General features: G+C 44.2%; 1 protein-coding gene and 1 long non-coding RNA gene across 4 annotated transcripts in view; one reads left to right on the top strand and one right to left on the bottom strand.

The window, feature by feature from the left end:
* LOC141769367 (tetratricopeptide repeat protein 28-like) overlaps nucleotides 1–22,167 on the bottom strand; it is a 176,040-nt gene that overhangs the window by 46,207 nt on the left and 107,666 nt on the right. For all 3 annotated transcript variants that reach the window (XM_074638348.1, XM_074638349.1, XM_074638350.1), the window contains 2 exons: nucleotides 18,034–18,306; nucleotides 16,015–16,145 (listed from right to left, as the gene is read on the bottom strand). In XM_074638348.1, coding sequence (XP_074494449.1) covers nucleotides 16,015–16,145; nucleotides 18,034–18,306 — 404 coding nt within the window. The remainder of the gene's footprint in view (nucleotides 1–16,014; nucleotides 16,146–18,033; nucleotides 18,307–22,167) is intronic.
* LOC141769368 (uncharacterized) lies at nucleotides 11,901–18,172 on the top strand. Its single transcript, XR_012594288.1, has 3 exons — nucleotides 11,901–12,430; nucleotides 15,252–15,414; nucleotides 18,020–18,172. It is a non-coding gene; the product is annotated as an uncharacterized LOC141769368 (long non-coding RNA).

Genomic DNA, 22,167 nt, shown 5'->3' with positions numbered 1-22,167 from the left:
GAAAGTGATCAAATAAGGAAAATAAAAGTCAGGGAACAACTACGAATATACAGTATGCTCTGCATGCTGAGCCAATTCAAAGACGGCCGTGTTGACAGATCAAGGTATACCTAATGTAATGTATACCTCACCAAGTGCAGCTCAATGAGATCTATGTTGTCAATGTGTCTTTAAAAAAAACATAACCTCCCATCTCTCACCTGTAACTTAAATATCCAGCTCTATCATGCCTTATACTGACTCTTGTCATCATGCTCTGAAGTGTTGGGCGAATAAATCTACAATGACATACAGCTAAGAGAGCGAAAGGACCCTCGTTCTACCTCCAGCCCGGCACACGAACCATTTAAATCCCTTCCTCCCTCTGTGCTTTTATTCCCCAAATGTAATTACAAGCCTGCTGAGGGTGGCTACTGTGGCCTGGGAAGCCTGCAGAACACAGCATCAACACCAGCACTTGGTAGGATCAAAAGACGGGGCTGTCCCTCCAAAGCACCTCCGCACCTCACTGCTCCGTAGACTGTGGCTCCTCCAGGCCACACCAGACTAACCCCGTGCTTTCAGCACCGCTGGGTCCTCCGCCTTAGCCCCGGGCGGACAGAACTGGTCCCACTGATAAAGACTGAAAAGAGGATCTCCCTACTGGGCTGTATTATCACATCCATAAACACATTATCCACATATGCACACTGTGCACACACACATGTGTGCACACACTACCTCCCACTGTGACAGAGATTTAAGACCATGAGGATGGTAAGCTTCCTTAGTGCAGCATGATGGAAACCAAATCCCAGCAACATTCCTTCCCATGTCCCATGTAAGACACATCTGCCTCTCGGGGGGGACTGTGTCCCTGTTTTGAACGTATGTGTGTGTGTGTGAGCGGAAAGGCAGGAGGATCTAAACCAGAATCGCCTAATTAGTTTCCTTAAGTCCAAAATTTCCCAGGACGGTACAGCAGATCTCCACTGATTCCATTCATTTTGAGTTAATATGGACTACCGAGAGGCAGGCAGACAGAAAGATAAAGACGATGGCGGATGAAGGATTATGGGCGTGCCAGGTTGTAGCGCGGGGCGTGGTGCAGATGAGACAGGAAGGGACGATCAGGAAATAATCGTTGCTTTTAAGGTATGTTTTCCGGGAGATGCTGGGCCACCTGCCAGTGCTGCCTCCAGCTGCGAGCGCACGCCACAGGACTCTGATTGACAGGGAGGGTAAATAGTTGCTAGCAGGGGCCCTGATTGTATCTCTCGCCTCTGGCAGAATGGAAGCCAGAGTGGAAGGGTGATTGGCTTTCGTTACAGCCCTTCAGCAACAAATTAAGTTGGCATCTCAGCCGAGCCACCCGAGATGCACGTTGCTTAGAGCTGCTTTCTGCTCCTACAACCCGCCCGGTGCCCACAAAAAAAAAACTGTCTCTGCTACTTTAACATAAGCCTTCTGAGGAGCACATCCTAATGGATAAAGATACATGGAGGGGAAAGGGGGTGTTCAGGAGGCAGAGCTAGAAAGAGACGGCGAGCAGAGAGGGGAATATGTTTACAAAAAACGCTCTGCAGGGACTGTATTGGAATTTGAGGACCTGCTTTTTATGGAATGCATGTTGCGTTCAGGTCACGGAATGTAAGAAGTGGGATTTGCCAGTGTAGGAGGAATACTTGGCTCTGCTAAACTCTCCCCAAGCAACGCGACAAGCTGAAGCTAAAAGAAGGTGCTGCTCCGTGCATGCTGAGCAAGAGCAGAAGAGTGTCAGCTGACTCAAAGCAGACGCATAAGCACCAATCGAACTCTACTTCCACCAGTCAAGAGCAAGAATGATAGGAAAACACCAGTGTGGCTTCAAGCAAAGTGGATTTCTGTCTGTGCTAGATTGGCCTCTTCACACTGGAGTGATGGAGCAATCACAGGCCACTTTTGCGCTGCCATTAAGTGAGAGGATGCAGGCTTCACAGCTTTAACATATGCCTATCTGCTGCTTAACAAAGGAGAGCGGCCTAGTTTAGAGTTCCTCCGAAAAAAGGGAGCAAAGAAAGGGGCGGAAATGAGAAAGGAAAGAGGAGGGGGTTAGAAGTACAGCTGAGCCAACACCAACAACTATTGCATGACTCATCCCACATCTGCAGCCACGAATGGCTCGGGTCTGGACTAAGGTGGACTGTAACCAGAGCCTAGCTGAGCAGTACAGCCAATGGACACACTGCTAAGTACACTAAATAAGACTAGACTCTTTACATAACACTTCCTGTATATTGTATTACTCAGGACAGGACCTGTCCAATAAGGCTCTGACAGTGTTGTCTCTGCATTTAACTTCTGTTCATATTAAAGGGATAGTTTGGATGTTTTGAAGTGGGGTTATATGAGGTCCTTATCCATAGTCAGTGTATTACCTACAGTAGATGATGGTTGGCACGCCCCCAATTTGGAGAAGCAGACAGGAGTTAATGCACAGAAGCAAAGCAATGTACTGCTGTGGACAGGGCCAGCAGCAAAACATTATTTTAACCACATAAAAGAAATGTCCATCAAAAAAATAGATATCATTTTAAATGTATGCTGTATTTAGAATATTTTCACTGCTTTATCTTGCCGTCAGACGGCCCTTTCTGACAGGGAACTGAAGCCGTTGCATTCATTTATGCTCTCACTAAAGCCACCGGAGTTGCTGGTCTACCGCTGCCTCGATCGGTTAGTTTGTTTGTGCTATTGTGTGACTTTGGTAAATCCAAACTAAGCAAAGAAACAATAACACAAACAAACTAACCTATCAAGGGAGCAGTAGACCAGCACCTCCCTTGTTCTGCGAGGTAAAATTAATTTTTTTTTTCCAATGGTGTCTGGTTGACTTGGCGAGAGCATAGATAGGGGCTTCAGTTCCCCGTCAGAAACATAGACTGTAGCTGTCTCACGACAAGGTAAACCAGCGAAAATATTCTAAATATAACATATACTTAAAGTTATATAGATTTTTTTAAGATGGGCCTTTCTTTTAGGATGCTAAAATACATTCTGTTGCCGGCCTCATCCACAGCAGTACATTGCTTTGGTTCCATGTGGTAACTCCTGTCTCCAAGGTAAGGGGCGTGCCGACCGTCATCTACTGTAGGTAATACACTGACTATGGATAAGCACCTCATACAACCCCACTTCAAAACACCCAAACCATCCCTTTAAGTCTTGATGTAAAGTTGGGTATGGCAACCTGGTTTAATGACACACTGACCCAGACATAAATCCTATTTGTGCAGTCTCTTCTGTTCAGTGTCTGCCTGCAAGTACCTGAGTGTGTATACGCGGTATGCAATAAACAAGCGGAGTACCCACTGGAGACAAGCCCATACAAAACTCATCATCTCTGAGAACGTGAGATTCCGACACAGCGCGGATAACAACCATAAAGTGATTTTTCTCTTGTGCATCTCTTCAGGACTGCGGGCGTACACGTTCAAACACACAATCTCCGCACACATGAAAAGACAACACTGAAAAGGTCCCTTTTGTCTGCTCAACACTGATGAAAAGCTACCCACTGCGAACTTCAATCACATTCGAAAATGAGTTGGAGACGTGCTGTAACCCCGACAGTGTCATTAAGCCTGTCAGTCAGTCCCCTGGTGTGTGGGGAGGGGGAAACCGCCATCGGCCTTCTCCAATGTGCCGTGCAGCCCTGAACTAGACCCGGAGGTACCGAGAGCCCCTCCTGAGCTGGATCCATGTCTGACACCAGCATAATGAAGCCATATGATTAGAAATTCTGCTCTGTATGTCCATAAACCCCACAAATATCAAACATCCAGACAAAGGAATCATGCATATTCTAATGGTGTTCACGGTAGATGATGGCAAACACTCTCATGTGAGAAATGATAGCTGGAATCCCATCATATATGTTCCCACGCATTAAAACCCATGCGGTGCACACGCACACACATGGACAGACACAAACAATACATAGAGCAAGATAAGCCTCCGCATGCTGTCAGAGGCTGCTGTGTGATTGGCCTCTGTGGAGCTACTGCTTCTCTCATCATTAACTCTTCAGAGGATCACGCTACTCTAATCACGCTAAGCCTCTCTGAATGGCGATGAAGTCAAAAACGTGCCCATGCACATATTCACTGATGCCCAACTCATTTAACACACACACACACACACCCACATAACGGCTTTTTCATCACCACAATCACAAAATGTAATACACACAAGCAGCTGTGTGCAGTCTGTAGAACAAGTCTTCTACCAAACACTGTGGGAACCAATTATAGACATTTTTCAGGAAGATTATAAAACTAAAGGATCACTTCTATATTCAAGGGCGTAATTACCACTGAGTTTGGGAAGTATATGTCCACCTTACTTTTCATTTGGGACACTTGTCACCTTCAATTTTTACCATGTACTCATAGCAATAAGCTTTATAAGCAACAGTGCAACCGTACTGTAATGTGCACACTTTTTAAACCTGGATTTTCTCTCTTGAGCAACATATCTTATTACTGAAGGTTGTTGGGGTTTTTAATTGAGGTACGCCTTTATTTAGAGTTAATAGTCTCCTAAAAATGACACCAAAATGTAATATCAATCAAAGTTTTCAGGCTATTAAATAGGCGTTATTGGTTGCTATAAGCAGCATAGATATGGGTCAATAGGGGCCTACTACATCCAATAGTAGGTTTTATCATCTTTTCACATGGAAGATCACAGAAAGAAGGTATAAAAGAACACGACAGTGACATCTAGCAACCGTAGAAATTCTGACAGGAGCAGAAGCAGAAGTCAGGCGCTGTAGTTTTGATAGCATGACACTCCATATGGGGTTGTGATTGAGGGTGATGGATAGGTCACAAAACACAGGAGACTTTCACATTTGAAACGTAGTAATTTTAAGCCAAAACACAATTTTTTTTTCTCTAAACCTAACTGTTTTTGTTGCCTAAACCTAAAAAAGCCTTTTTGTGCTCAAATCATAACGTTTCATTCAGTTTTACAACATGTTAAAAAAACTAGGCCCCTATTGACCCCTATTGACCCATATCTATGGTGCTTATAGCAACCGATAATGCCTATTTAATGGCCTGATAACAGTCGAATCGGGTCCGATAAGACGGTAAAGCACAGTGCTCTTTGTAGTAAAGATGAAAATACATTATGTGTCGTAGTATGTCAAGTACCAGGTCTTGATCAGGGAATGTAAACATTATTTTAAGGTTGTGTTAGTGCTTTAATTATGCAGTCATTTACACAGCATTTCTCTTTATTATAAAACCAAAATATATGCCCTTGTAATCACTAATCTCATAAAAGTGTATGTGTGCAATTTTACGTGTGTGTGTGTGCGTGGCACCAACCTGTGATAGCCACATCTCCCCACAAGCGAAAGCCAATGGCTACAATTAAATTAGGTGACAGCACCAGCAATAGCTACTAACTTTTCAAAATTGAGTGTGGCTACAATAAAATACCCGAGCAGCCTTTACCTCTGGGCCCCTCCACTGAATATTTTACAACCTTGATTCCACTCGGTTCCTTTCTCTATTTAAGACAGAACATTCAATAGTGTTTTTTTTCTGACGTTGATGTGTAGCCAGCGAAGGTCTGTCTCGACTGTTATTTAGAGACCGTACTGTGTGCGCTGCAAGGTCAAGTATAAGCAGAACCGTAGGCCTCCATCCCCTCCTAAGATGGAGTACTTTCATTTCACTCACTTGGGGCCTCGTATTTTCTCTCCATTTTATTGCTTTCTCTGAGCGCTTTCCACAAAGACACATTCCACCTCCTCATACAGACACAGGGCTCCCGTCCAAGAGAGAGTGGGGAAGGTCTGGATACTGTGCCACAGGGACAAGAATGCTGACAGTGCTGTAACTCGGGACAAAAGCTAAAGATGAGAGTGGAGAGAGACAGAGCGAGGAGGAGAAAGAGAGTGTCTCAGTGTATAGGAGTTGTTAGGAGGCTTCAGCCGAGCCAAACTGTGGAGCTATAATCCCCGTCTTTGGCGTGATGTCAGGGAGTCTTGCAGAAGACCATTTCCTCACTCTGCAAAAATGCTGTCTCCTACATCCCAGTGTGCGCCGCAGCTATATATAATGCAAACATCAAACGCTTGTAACTGAGCTGACCTCTCTCTCCCTGGGAGACCCCTTGTTCCCTCGTAATACAGAAACCATTCCCCAACACACACACACACACACACACACACACACACACACACACACACACACACACACACACACACACACACACACACACACACACACACACACACACACACACACACACACACACACACACACACACACACACACACACACACACACAGAGACTGGTTAAAACTCCAGCGCACCATCTGAGTTTCACCTTATCTCTGAGGACAAGCTCGTCTCTATTTTACAGATGGGTGAGTGGTGAGGACTAATCTGGCTCCTATCTTTGATTTCACTCTTTAAAAGATCTGAGAAAGAAGGAGGAGGGGCATTCCTTCACAGTGCATCCTCTTTCAGAGACAGGAGAACAAAATATGCTGCACCATGATAATGAACATACAGTAGCTCCTTTCTTTGTCACTGTGCCGAGTGTTGTTAACGGGAATATCTCATGTATTGATAACAGGAATAAGGATACAGAGACAATTGCACATACATTGAAAGATAATTTCAGGAATGATGCACACATTGTTGATTTGTCTATTTATTCATTTATTGCTTACTTTGGGCCACTGAAAGGAAATCCATACATTTCTTCAAGATATCATTAGAGAAAACTAACACAATAGTCACCAACCAACTCGTCAAATACGGCAGCTTGGTCAGCGGCCCCACACTTTAAACTATGATGCTCTAGGACCTCTTTGACCCCCCAAAATCGAATCACTTTATCCTTGATTCTAAGTTGACGTTTGTGCCAAATTTGAAGAAATTCCCTCAAGGCGTTCCTGAGATATCACAAGAATGGGATAGACGTGAGGTCAGTGACCTTGGCGTAGTTACGGACAGACGGATAGACGGAAGGACAAAAAACTACGCTTGTTGCATAACTCACGTAAGTAAAGTACAGAATTTATGTAACGAAATTATGGTTAAATAAGTCAACGTTGACTTGGTTTCACACGGGACATGAACAACGGTCTCCTGGATGAAATTCCTGTGTTTGTTTGACCCGTCCAACCTCCCTTCCCACCCAGGTCTTTATACTACGTCAGTTGCTCTGTCTGTCTAATAATGAGGCGGATGGGTTTACTTTGGAGTTAGTTGAAAGCCTGATGCGGCCCATACAGATGCTAAAGGGTGCCCCGGTGCATCGGTATCAGACACCGAGGGACACTGACCAAGCCTCCTACCTCAGGTGACACAGAACCACCTTGGCTCCTTAAAACAGAAGGACAGAAAGAAGTAAGAAGACAGGAAGGCATTAAATGAGGCTTCTTCTACAACACTCATCTTTATTCAGTGTTTTGTTCCAGGTCCCTGGTCCACTTTGTCTTTTATCTGTCTGGATGTCAGTGGTTTTATCAGGGCACTGAGCACTCTTGACGTGTAGAGCTCTGGCTGACCAGAGTAGGTATTTGGGCGTCTGTGGCTCAGAGGGTAGAGCAGGTTGTCCACCAATCGGAAGGTCGGTGGTTCGATCCCCGGCTGCTACGGGTCACATGTCGATGTGTCCTTGAGCAAGACACTTAACCCCAAATTGCTCCTGGAGGCATAGCCATCGGTGTGTGAATGAGTATTTAGATTAAATCCTGATGGGCAAAGTTGGCACCTTAGTAGCCTCTGCCATCAGTGTATGAATGTGTGTGTGAATGGGTGAATACTGACATGTAGTGTAAAGCGCTTTGAGTGGTCGGAAGACTAGAAAAGCGCTATATAAGTCCAAGTCCATTTACCATTTACCATTTGGCCATATGCATAAATCGACAATCATTCCCACAGTCGCACTGACTAATCAGGGCTAGTAATTGCTCCAATGAGTGAAAACAGGGTTGGGTTGGGCTGGGCCATTGCCCAGAGGAGATTGTTGCTCTACATCACTGGCTGTGCCTGACCTCTGACCTCAACTCCTAATCATCAATTAGCATGCAGCCCTTTTCTGCATATTGATGTAAGGTAAAGGGTATCAGCTCAGAATGCCTATTAAACAGGCTGAAAACAAACAAAAGTACAACATCAACAGAATCCCAAGTTAAACAACTGCTCCAAAGGACATCCTCTGCTTCCAAATGCAAATGTACACAAAGCTTTTGAAGTGAGCCAGTGTGTCGACTGAGGGCAGTTGTGGAGGGAGTAGCCTTGGATTTGTAGCTCTCCCTTGTCACAACAATATCTTTTTACCACAGAGCTGCTGACATGATTCATGAGCCAGAGGACTTGATGTGGTGTTGGTGTGCCGGCCAGATGAAATCCCCTCAGTCCACTAATATAGGTTTCTGTGTTGGGGTGTGCTTTACAAGTTACTGTAGCTAAGGAGCCATTTCACACGGCTGAGCTAGAAATAGGTCTTACTGTAGCTAAATCAACCCAGTCCAGCCCTCCCCTCCCCCTGTCACTGGAGACAGTATTACACACATAATTCTACACACACGTTCAATAAACACATACACATTCCTTTTCTCTCTCCCTTTTCCTTCCTTCCCTTCATAACTACCTTCGGTGGCTCTCCCTTTCTCCTTCCACCCCCCCTTTTTCCAAGTACCTCTCTTTCCCTTGCTCCTTCTCCTTCATTAAAATGGACTTCCTAAAGCCTCCATTCGTCTTGCTGACAGCTCCACTATCGATCGGGTTGGAGAAAGGGATGCAGTTCCAGAGCTTTAAATGGCTCTCTGGCCAGCTTGGATGAGGGCTGGGCTGGACTGAGGCCGGAGGAGGAGAGGAGGGGGAGGAAAAGGGAGTGCCGGGTTTAGCCGGGAGGTCTGCCCCGAGTCTGGACTCTGATGCATTTTTGGTCACCTGTGAATAACAGCTAGATTGCTGTGATGGCAGGGGTCAGGACTGACATGAAAATGACTCACCGACTCTGAAATACAGCGAGGATTACACCGATGAGATCAGATAATGAATTAATCACGCAGGTTGAAAGCCAACACATTAGCCTGCCTCTTCAGGCTACTCGCCGGCTCTCCTGAAAGTGAGAACTATCATGGGACTGCTCATAAGCCTGGGAAGAAGTGGAGGTGGGAGTGTTTCAGTTGGCTACACTGACAATTCATTTCAATTTAAGCCATGCGAGCTAACGTTCAGCTGGCTGACGCCTTTGATCAGGCTCCGTCCCTTATCGTCAGCCATTATCTAGGGAAGATGAGTTGGCACATTCCGTCTTCATCCCTCTCGCCGCATGACATCAAACCCCGTCTGCCAAGATTAATGATCGGATTTTTGATTTTCCTAATGATTAAAGTCTCTACGGCGTACTCGGTGTCCTGTGGTGCAGTAGGAAGCCCCAAGGAGCCTGTTGGACTCCCTCCTCCCTCTGATGAGCACTATCTATGTCATCTATAATCATACAGTGCACCACAGCAGCGTATCAGAGAGCGATGGAGTCTCCTGTGACCATGTCACTGTTTATTTGTTATCTAATCCGTCCCTCTGTATTGCCCTTGATTGGAGCAGCTTGGGAGAAAAAAGATAGACAAGGTGTAATATTCAAGACAAATTACTCAACTTCCCAACTGTGAGCGGTTCAATCTACACGAGACACTGCGGTGTTTGGATTAAGGTCTTGCTAGAGTAGCATTAGCGGCGGGGCTAGTGATGCTTGTGTATTGACGCTTTGATCAGTAAATGTAGGAGTCCATACAGCATTCAGCTTTGCGGAGCCAATTTAAAAACCCAAGCCCCCGACGGCAGAGAAATCCTTTAACAGCGGATTGTGTCTGCTCTTTCTAAAGGCCACTCTCACACACAATATGGTGACTGTGATTCTGTAAAATGGAGAAAGGATAAGACAAATAAAGTGAAAGGAAAAGAATTAGATGAAGAGAGGGGGAAAAGGAGGTGCGGTGAGACGGAAGAGAAGTAAAGAAAGGAAGCGGAGGTGATGTGGAAGGGCGGAGGGAAGGAGAAATGGAGCATAGGGCGATGAGGAAGGAGGGAGGAGGTAGCGGAGAGGCAGAGAGCAGTAGTCGATGTAACGGCAGTCATTCATCTCTCTGACAGCCTTCCAAATGCTCCACTAGGGGAGCCACAAAGCTGCGTCACCTCGAATGCAGCAAATGCACGGCGCACATACATGTGCATACACACACACGGAGGAAATACATGTTTATGAACCTTGATTTTGCTGCGCGTGTACACACAGAGCTCCATGTTCGGGGTCAACGGTATGTTGCGGGTAAGTCAGTACATACACCATTACACTGCAGCCTGTAAAAGCACAAATCATAGCCACAGTTAGACATTCACACACGTTTACACATGCTTTCTCTCACTCATATGCACACACACATATCTGCTGATTTTTTTCTGAACTGATGCACATGTGCTGCAACAATCAAATCAAGAGCAATACATCTCAAGGGCAGTTCAAGCAAACCTTTACAGTGGAAAACCATCTCGAGTTTTACACACATTTTACTATCCAACATTCCTCTGTGAAATGTGCTCGATATTTCTTCGCAAACACACGGAAACGTTTCGAGACAAACATGCACATGAACAGGACATTGGAAATACGGGAACACAGATGTGTGCTCCCATTAACACACACACACATCCTTGTTTTCCAGTTCTGGTCACGGCCCATTGGCCGATGCCTGCCGTCCATCTCTCACGATTCATGGCTAAGCGAGCTGCTGTAGAGCAGTTCTGAACCACTGGGCCGAGGAGAGCCTGTGTGTCATTAAGGCACAGCGGGCTGGACATGCTGTTAGAGCCGCTGCACCACCGCGGCCAGCTCTATGCCTCCGTGGAGCACACCAGGAGGTGAAGAAGCAGGTACCTCTATATATGTGGTTCTACTAGAAAGCTAATATCAACAGCTGAGTGCACCCTCAGACTACCTTTGCCCTGTGAAGTGAGAAGTGTTGCTTTTTATTTAGTCGGACACCGTCCCCCCCCCCTACCCTACCCAGCATTGCAGCCAAATTAGCCCCTCTAATCATCCCCAAATCCTCCTTCTTAATCAGCAAAGCAGTGGAGGCTAAAGAAAGGAGACAGGGGTGCCAAGTTCCCCCCTCTGCCATCCTCTATTAGCGTGGGGCCCCAAGGAAGGCGTCGGAGGCACACGTCCATACCCTAATGACTCCTTAATGATCCCCTCCTCTGCGAGAGTGCTGACAAACACTGACAAACCCTGACCCTGACAAGAGGAACACCCACACTTGGCCCTCTTCCTCACCCCTTATTTAGAGGCTCATCTCTCAGCCGTCCGCCTCATTATATCAGCCGGGGTCCGGCAGAATCCATACAGCCCCAAACTAGCAGCAAGATAAACAGCCGTGATGAAATAGTCCGTGTCACTTTCAGAGTGAGGGGCAAAGTTTGAGTAAATTCCTTTGGGCAGATGGAGCGGGAGGGAGAGAGAGTATAGATAAACAAAGAGAAAGAAGAGAATGGCGGTAGGAGACAGAGTAGAACTGTGGAGCCTATGGAAAAAGAAAAACATTGTTTGTATCCTTTTTCCTTTTCCCTCATCGTGATTTCCATTTCAACTTGGGGTTGGGGGAGTCGGCAGCGGAGCCTCTTTTTAACATCACACAAGACATAATTACAGAGTGCGCCACTGCCAGCCCGCCTCAGTTTCTCCTAAATACTCACACCCCAAAATTAGGGGTTACCTCCTTCTGGTTAAACCTACTATTTAAGATGAAAACGTCACAGGCAAACAGAGGGGACGGGAAAGGGAGTTGGGAGAGGAAAGACCTAGTTTAACAGCTTTGTTTCACAATGACAGAGAAGGCCTTTGTTAAAGATGGTTACTGGCAGGCCTTTTGGATAAAGCCAGGTGTGGAAACTGGGACAAAAACAAAAAGTTGGAAAAGACGCACGCAGCTAGAAAAGACTTGGGAGTGTGTTTATGTTCTATCTGCAGTATATATGACAGCTGAAAATCTGCTAAGGATATTTCCAAAAGGCAGCGAGCTAAAAGAAAAACACTAACTTCACGCTAGCCTATGACCTCACAGGTTTGGACCGCAGCTTCCAGTCCCAGTCGCGGATGACAGAGCACTCACTCTTTGAGCCTTTCCCCAGCTCGACCTTCATTTCTGTTTTCTTTTTTTTTTTTCTCTCAGCTCTCCGTCTTTACAGATGATTATCCTGGTCAGGATCAGGGGGATTTATTAGTGTCTGCTGGTCAGCTACAGGCAAGTGGACAACACTAGAACTAACTTTTCTTTGCTGCGTTGTGCGGTTAAGAGCAACAACAGAGATTTTCTTCCCTAAAAGAAGAAAAGAGATCCGATGCATGGCTCCATTACTGATAGAACAGGACCCAGGTACTGTACTGCCTCCTGATTTATAGAGAACACTCATCTGGAGTCTCTGTTTTTTGTCTCTCTCTGCTCCTTCATTACACACAGGCACCCGGTAGTAGAGACCAGTAGCTGAAGTGTTGTGGTAAACTTTGAGTTACAGTACTACTTAGCAGTAGTGGTGGTATCAGTAGAAGTATTAGCAGACATACGCAGAAGGTAAATGTTGCCTAGTGACAAACAGTTTATCATATTGCCACCTTTAAGGGATTAGGTGATAATGATAATAAAAAAATAAATGATAATTCCAGTTTATTACAACTGTGTCTTATTTTCTGAGTTTAGTCCATCATCATAGCTATGATAACATTACTGAGATCTGGAAACAATGCTACAACAAAGTCCACCATGAAAAAATAACTCTGGCGGTAAAATGATCAAACAGGTTGTAAACAAGCCAACAGCTTAGTCAGATTATCCAAACCAGAGGTTTTCAAAGGGGGAGGCAGGCCTCCCAAGGGGAATCCAAACAGTTTCAGGCGAAAAAATATTATAATAGTTATCAAAAGAAAATCATGTAGAATAGGCTGAATGTGTTTGATTTGTTTAAAGAGATAGTTCAGAGATATTGTAGTTTACTGTTTTTCCCACTTCCCCGGAGTCAGAAACTAATAAATGCCGTAGGACAGACCTTTTTCATGTGTTTGAACTTAGTCTGAAGTTAAGTCAAACAGCAATATTAGAATATTTTGGCTCAGTTGTTGAGTGTCTATGGGATCAAATAACATAATCATGATCCCATAGGCATCCAGGAATTGAACGAAATGAAGTAAGTAAACAAAGGGGGGGAGAGAGGGCGCCTTTTTCTAGGGCTGTCCTCGACCAAAGAAATTCTTAATCAACTAACACTCTTACGATTTTTTCGACTAATCTATTAGTTGATTTAATCAACAGATCTGTGAATCCACAAAGAATCACACAAAAGCACCACTTTAAATCTTGTGTTTACCAGAGATGTGCTCATAAATTACTTGGAAATAAACAAAAAAGCATAAGAAACGACTCATCTACAAAAGAAATCTTAGTCGACTGAGACCAAAACAACCAATTAGTTTGCTAATCGACTGACAGAGAAAATAGACCAGGCGCTGAAACTATCATTGGACATTGCGAGCCAGCCGCGGAGCTTTGTTGCACGGTGCGTCCTGTGGAAACAGCCCAATTGGTTTACATGGGTGTCGAAAGAACGTGGGCAGCGCTTCTCCGAAAATCCAGTGTGAACCCGGCGTAAGAGGGGCCAGTCCTACCTTTTAGTCTGAGGGGAGGCCCACAGTCTCAGACTTTGAAAACCCCTGGTCTAAACCATTTTAATTGGAGGTAAAAGTGAAGGTGAGTGCACCAGACATGTTGGTAATGTCGGATGTTTACAACTGACAGTTTGGGTAATTTTAGCATTCACCTTTACTTTCTCAGCCAGTGATATCCCCACATGCCCAGATGAGTACAATCTCATTGTAATCGATGGGAATGATGGCCAAAACAACAAAAACAATCTATCAGCGAACATAAAAAACAAGAGCTGACTATTGGGCTGGTTAGACACACACACCCACACACAAACTGTAACAAGTTCATAGAGTTCATTTAAATGCATCTGTTATCATCTTCCAAGCTTTTTTTCCCACACGATCAAAACCTGAAGCTCAACAGAATCAAAAACCCACATCCCACGTCATATCAAAGCCACATGGTCCACCAGGTCCTTTTATCACATCAAACATTTCACTATGGATATGATTTCATTAAAGTCTCCAGGACATTCTCAATGCACTCTCATTAAACTTATTACAATTCACATATGGCACACATTTCTTTATCACTGAGGATTGGAATCGATGCCACTTCTTCAGTCTAAGTCTCTCTCTGTTCTCCACTTCTCCTAGACTAGTAGGCCGCACACTGGAAATCCAGTCAGAATCAACATCCTGTCCCCGGCCTCTAGGAAGTGACCTCAGCTTCAGAAAGGCCAGATAAAACGTCCACATCAGAAACAAAAACATCGGGCCGGCCGTAATGAGCTATCCGCCAGGCTCCAGTGTGTTCTGAGGGAGACCAGGTGGTGTGACACACATATGACTCTGATTAGGGGGCCTTCAGAGGAACAAGAGGAGTAAGGGGGGGGGGGGGGGGGGCGTGCAGGGCCAATCAGGACGTTTTCTATATGATGCAACTATCAAAGGTGTTCAATGACCTCCACTGGGTCCCGGGACCCTCTGGCACTCATGAGTGTGTAAGCATGGGGTTGCAGTTTGGGTATTGTTTTCCTCTAAGAAGCAACATGTGAGCAGCATGGGCCTCAGTGGCTGAGAGTGTGGAGCACTGTGGATTACAGCAGCTTGATACTGATATACTGATACCGTACTGCTAGGTCTTTAAACACCATTAGGAGCACACTCATACTAGTCTGTACACTGGATATGGTAGTGGCCACATACACACTCGCACACATACAAGTTAAAACATTTAATCAGAAATTTGGCCGGCCGGTTGCTGCTACAGCCAACCATGTGCCGAGCAGTCAAACCCTCACAGCACACACTGAGGACCTTGCGTGTGTCCTCTATGACTCAACCCCATCGCTCTCTCTCTAACCTCATTACATGACAGAGGTTTTTTGGCACTGCTGTCTGTAAACTCATAATCATACGTCTGCTCTGCACATATCCTCAAACTGTGGGAGAGAGAGGTGTCAAGGGGACCTCCGGCCTCATTCTTCAACCGTAAGTTTCATCCTGGCGCATTGTGCTGCCTTTGACTGGACTGTTTAAATGTCTCCTGATATCAGGGAACACAAACAAGCAGGCCTGGTGGGGAGGATAAGGAATGAAGGGGAAACGGAGGCCATTCTTCTCCTCGTGTGACGGGAATTGTGTTGGAACAAGCACCTGTCTCCCACCCCAACAATGACCACAGAGGTCGGGCAGAGAGAGAGAGAAGCAGGAGACAGAGTGAGGAAATAAAGAGGGCACCAAACGGAACAGAAAAGTGGATCAGTCTGTCTAACTAATTTCCCTCCCTCTCCTTCATTTTCTTCTTTCCCCTCCCACTCGTCTTTTCTCTCTCTTTGCCCCATATTCAAACAACTTAATCTGTGTAAATTGCATTCCAAAACAGGCGTACGTTACAAAGCCCTAGACTTACTGCTACATGGATCAGATAAACATCTGCATAATATCTGCATAAATGGTCTGCATTGATAATAAGGTGAACCAGCTGCTGAGGCTACCCTGTTGGCCTTTCCTTCAACTGCCTCGCACTCTATCTCTCCTCCCCCCATCACCTTCATCCGTTCTCCGCACCAACTTGACACCCATGTTTTTAAATAGACAAAGAGCAGCAGCATCTCTGTGTCCTTCAGACTCCTCCTTGAGATACCCTCTAAACAGCCAGAACAGAGGAATGCTGGGCACAGCACAATCCCATACCTACGACATGATAAGAGGCTCGGAATAAAAAATAACTTTTTAACCTCAATTCATTGTCCTCTGCAGTGACAGTTCGCCTGCTCCACCCTTTTAAAGACTGCTGTAACTGTGTGTGCTTCTTACCTCTCTGTCCTTCAGCTTCATGGCCAGAACCAGCTGGTTGCGATGGTTGGTCAGCGCTTCGCGGTAGTTTCCCTTGGAGAAGAATGCCGAGCCCAGGTTCCCATGAGCACGGCATTCCCCCGTTTGGTCACCTGAAGAGGAATGAAAGAGTCAACAAAGCATATTTACAGTACAGCCTACGTGATTACAAAGCAACTGGTGTTTTATTTCCCCATCATCCCACCGCCACTGTTGAACAGCGATGTGATGAACCACATCTATGCCACTGACATGCCACTGCGCCCTTAAAAGGGAAAGTGGCCGTTAAAAGTTCTCCACAGTAGAGCGGCTTCCCTGACAGCTGGTAGTGTTGATCTCAATGCTCCAGAGGGTGAGAGGGGAAAGCCTTATTATTTCTGCCTGACAGAGAGGCCCCACAGACAGGGCCAAAGTAAAGCGCGAGTCTCTGTGCACCACCTGAGAACCACAGCTCCTTATCTCCAGCTGCTCTGCCCAGTCATGTGTCAAACTGTGTGGGGGTGAGACGAGTGGAGCCAGTCTGTGCTACTCTACTCCTTTCATTTTTTCTCCTACATTACCTCAAGTTTTTTTTCTTTCCTTAACTGTCTTTCTCTCAAACCTTCTCTCCTCCTCCTATATTAACGCCCACACAGTGCATCCATACTTTCCGTATAGTTAGTAACATCTGTTTTTGACAAAGAAATGGGTCAATTTCTTGCATATTTTAAATACCTTAAATTTTTGTGCAAGATGCTCAAATGGGGAAAAATACAAAGAGATGAAAGGTAAACAAATCTTGTTTTTTCTTATCTCTGTGAGGCTATACTTAGGCACAGTGGTGCTTTGAGCTAAGTGCTTACATGCTGATGTTTAGCAGGTACTGTATAATGCTTACAATGCTCAAAACCAAAAGTAAAAAGTACAGCTGAGGCTGATGGGAATGTCATTAGTTTGCAGGTCAGAAGTCAAAGTATTGGACAAATCATGATGGCACTAGGTGAAAAGTCAGGAATCACCAAAGACAGTAGGGTTCATCCTCTGGGGAATAGCAATGTCTGTACAAAATTGCATGGCAATCCATCCAATAGTTGTTCAGATAATTCTGTCTGGACCAAAGTGGTGAACCGACTGACAGACTGACATTGTCATCAGAGTCAAAAATGGGTGGCAGAAAATATGTGTATACGTATTGATCACTGGCTAAAATGAATCGCCAACCGTTTTGATAATTTATTGGTTGTTTAAGTCATTTATTGCCAAACATTGGCAAGTAAGGATTTGCTATTTTTCTCTGTATTATATAAGGCAGATGCTATTAGCACCCAGATGTAAGTAGCCAACAATATTATTTGCACCCGGGGTGGAATAGTCAATGTGGCTATTTACACCCGGGTTTATGTAGCATGGCAAAACAAGCACCCTGGTGTTTGTAGCAAACAATGCTATTTGCACCCGACCCGGGCACACATTAGATACTGTATGTATATATGTAGTGTATGTATATTTTACCTGAACCCAACCAAGTAGTTTTGTTGCCTAAACTTAATCAAACTGCGACTGAAAACTGAAATTAATAAAGACAGAAAATAATAAGTCAACTTAGTGTAAAACAAGGCATCTCATTAAACTCAGGCCTCCTGTGTGAAAGTCCTGAATTTGACCCATTAGTCCATCTGAACCTACTACCTGCACTAACTTTGTTGCTCTTTATACTACTACTACTACTACTACTACTACTACTACTACGACTCTGGCAGAAAGCCATTCAGCTGCCATGTGACTATTCTCACATGGGTGCAAATAGACGCTCCGTTTATATAATTATAAATTGAATATATTTAGATTTTTGGACAAAACAAGCATCTTCAAGATTTGAGGCTCGGGGACATTGTGTTCTGCACTTGTGTTCTGACATTTCAAAGACTAAACGATTAATCAACAGAATAATCCTAACCCTAATCATTATCTGAAGCCCTAATCTACTTTATTATTCCTTCTTTCCCAGCTCAGGCCTCTTACCTAAGGTCTTGGCCACCTCCAGGTCCTGCTGCATGTAGCCAGTGCTCTTCTCGGTGTTGCCCAGGGACCAGTGGGCGCTGCTGAGGGCCGAGAAGACGGAGCCGCGGAGCTTGAGGCTGCACGTGCCGATCTTCAAAGCGGCTTCCAGCACCACAACAGAGGCCGTGTGGTGGCTCGCTGTCAGCAGCTCCTGGCCAATCACAGACACCACCACAAAGGGACTTTTGTCCAGCTTCATCTTTTGCAGCTGCTGATAGGTGGGCTCGAGAGACTCTGTACAGAAAGAACATGGGTAAGAAGGAGATTAGAAACAGGCTCCAAAACATTACAAAACATAACCTTGTGCTGACGTGGTGACTGACAACAATACAGTATGTGACGTTGATTGCAGTAACTGTGTTGCGTGTTCACCGACCCTGACAAACATGACTGCTGTCTGAATTCAGATTGTACTTTTTTCCAGTAGTGGTTGTGTTTTGTCTGCCTGGATAAGAGTAGCCTGTAGCTCGGGCTGAGTGATGGCATTCACTGACAATCTGACAATAAATCAACATATGAGCCGTTTTTCTGTTCCCTCCACTCTGACTGGGGTAATCTCAGGCAATTTCCAACAGCAGTTTAGAGCATTGTGGCCAACTGTCTTTACAAAACCACAAAGCGAAATTACATTTCTGCTTTCTCTCCGTGTCAGCTGATATGGTTGTTTGAGGAGAATACAGAGGGCTGAGTGGGCTCTGAGATAGAGTTTAAAGAGTGACAGGGAAACTAATGCAGCTAATGCACAACAGTAGCGGCAGCAGAGGAATGCAGAGCAAAGGAGACACACAAGGTGACCTTTGAAGAGGCTGAAAATGCACACAATGACATAAATCAATGGTGGGCCGCGCGGGATTCGGGATCCACAGCCCCTCCAGATTACAAAGCCCTCTGGCAGACACCAACATCGAACAACAGGAAGGGGGGCACGCCCAAGTGTGTCTATTGATGCATTTGTGTGTGTCAGAGTATATTTGCATTCATGTATAGGAGTGTATCTGGGGGATGCTTAATTCTCATGGCTCTGTATCTGCAAATATTTTGAGCAGGATTGCTACTAATTAGGTCAAAGCGCTTTACAGAAGACTGCATGGTGTTACTGTGCCTGTACAACTGTAGCTATGTATGGCTGCTGTTTTGTGTAGTCTGCATTTCAGCATAAGGCACAAGCTTTCAGAAACTGTATCTTTCATTTATTTAGACAAACATTTAGGCACGACAAGTGAATGGTCACAATAGTTCTTGGAAACACACAGACACTAATTCACCTAGACACACGCGCGCACACAATATGAGATGCTTCTTCCCCACACAAGCACTCAAAAGCATAACTGATGATGCTCTTTCAAGAGCACTGCCTCTGTTCCAGCACTTGGCAGAATGTCGTGCTTACCGAGTCGGTGTGTGCATATAATATCCATTCATAGCTTGTAATTGCCTTCAGAGTGACACCGAGAGCTGAGTCATAAATCACACGCGGAGAAGAATCCTTTTTTGCTGCCGCATTCATAAACAGGTAGTTATGACAACATCGGCGCGTGTTGTTTTCACACATATACAGGCACACGTACACACAAAGTCAAATGCTAAAGTGTTTACTGAGGCTTGTATCAAGATGTGAAGCAAGACTTACAACCTCTACCTCATTGATATGCACACAGCTAACAGGAAGTCATAACAGAAAGTCATTTCACCCCCTATCTTTCTCCTCTTTTGTCTTGTACTGTGAGTAAGGCTTTTTAAGGGAACGTTTGCAACCAGGACCACACCTTACTGTAATGACAGTATACTCATGGACGGAAATACACATCTGCAATGTACCAAAGAGTTATTCTGCCTGACATCTCATGTGAATAAAAACCATTCATGCTCCCTCCTGTATTTGAGTAATGTGTCTATCTTTCTGACTCCACTCTGTCTATGTCCATTGGTTCATACTGAAGATGTACATTTTTAAAAACGGGTCACAAACTTATACTTTCATTATAAAAATAGGGCTTGATCATTTCCTAAAACTATGATGTTGATGAGCTATGATTGTTTTTTCCGCCATGGATTTGGTGCACTAGTATAGTATTTATGGCAGTAGGATGGTGTATGTTGAATCATCTCAAAATAAACTACAATTCCCTTGATTGTAATGAAGGCACATGTCACCCAGTGCAACACTGTGGCCCACTGATGTGTTTTATATAGTTTTGGACTATGGAGCTTTATGGCGTAAGCTATATCAGGCTTAGGCTACACAAGCTTTCTTGTTAGTAGGCTCAGTTAATTGTAGGTTTTGGTCTTTTCATTGGATTTGTTGACAATAAGAACTTATAGAATGCAACCTTTTATTTTCTAAGGCGAGACACGCCAGGCTATTTTTAGATTTTGGGCCATTTTGCTTCCACAACACGTCTTCTTTAAAACTAGTGGAAAGAAAATATCCTAAAGACACATTTAAGTGTTTATTTTACAACACTTTGTCTATTTGCGTCTGCAGATTTCTCCTAAATTCACCAAAAGTTAGCACTAGATAATGTCTCATTTGCATATTTAAATATATAATTTCAGAAAACTTGTAATACAAAAAATAATTGTCTTAATGTAAGTAATCAACAGGGGAAGTTTCATGGTGATATCTATTAGTTAAATTTTTTACCCTGTTTATCTGTAGTGTTGATAAATGTATGGATATTTTACATTACATATCTTTAAAGGCTGTTTTCTCAAAATTATTTTTAATCTCCACTTCAGCAGCACTTACATCCACCAAATTTTCCAGTTTCATTCTCATCTATATTCTGAATGTTTCTACAAAGAGAGGTTTGTTCATATATCATTCATAGCCTGATTTATAGAACATTTTATTCCAAAAAACATGGCGAAAATTGATTTTTTTTATGGCTGTTTGCAGTCTTTTCTGATTTATGGAGTGATACAAAGAGATATCCAAAATTCCCTCTTTAAAAACATTTGACTCTAACATGTCAACAACATGAAACAAGAATTTTGAACCTGGATTTATCCAGATTTCTGTTTTGGAAAGGTATGCAAATTAGCACATATTCAATAAGATAATGCCTCATTTGCATATTTAAACATAAAAAAAAAAAAAATTGTAATACAAAAAATAATTGCCTTAATATAAATAATTAGCTGGGGTCGGGGAAGTTTCATGGTGATATCCATTTGTTAAAATGTTTTACCCTATTCACCTGTGGTGTCTCCCCTTTAGTAATAATGTGATAAATTATTGATTTGTCGGAAAATTCTCCCCTTGCTCGTCGTCTCCAGGGAGATCAGCTGTCAGGGTGAGTTACATAGCAGCCCCTCTGGCACTCGTGGTGTTTAAGAATCAAAAGCACTTTGCTCAAAGGCTCCTCAGCAGGACAGATGGTAATGAACACAGGCTCCACATCCTCCAGTTTGAGGACAATGTTTGTAACGGCAAGTGATCCAGCCTGGATCAATAGCTGCCACGCTGTGAAACCATCTTCTCTATGGTTTATCTGGAGGGATCATCAAGTGAAAAAGCCCCTTTTTAGTTGGCATATGTGAAAAACAATCCGACAATTAACGGCTAATGGACCCTTTGCTTTTTACTCTCTCTGGCTCCGAGCAGCCGAGTGAGAGACAGAATTGGAGCGGGATGAATAGGAAAAATATTACCCATGTGATTACATACATTATGAAACACAGCGTCCAATACATAAAATTAGGAGAGGCTCATTTCCCAATGATACAGATGGACAATGCAGATTTTTTCTGGGGGGGAACTGCTGCCGGGCTTATCGGAAGAAGCAGATGGGGAGAGACAGATACAGTAAGAAGAGAGAGGTGAGAATGCACCAGTTTCCACCTGTGTGAGAGCCTTTTGTTGTGGGAAATACAGTATGAATCGCATGAGAGCACAACAGCTGCTTGACTCTGGAATAATGAGATGAAACCTTGATCTATGCAAGGAGGAGTGGGAGTGTGTGTGTGTGTCAAGGAGAGAGGGCTGAATTGTATATGACACGCTAAGAATTGGGGCATTATACATATAATATTAACTTTACTGCGGAAACAAAGCAGGCTTTGATGAATTCACTACACTGTTTCCTTGAGGAC

The sequence above is a fragment of the Sebastes fasciatus genome, chromosome 6 (genome assembly GCF_043250625.1).
Source record: "Sebastes fasciatus isolate fSebFas1 chromosome 6, fSebFas1.pri, whole genome shotgun sequence".
In the NCBI taxonomy this organism is placed as follows: Eukaryota; Metazoa; Chordata; class Actinopteri; order Perciformes; family Sebastidae; genus Sebastes; species Sebastes fasciatus.
The sequence above is the reverse complement of the archived record's forward strand: the minus strand, read 5'-3'. Positions and strand labels throughout refer to the sequence as shown.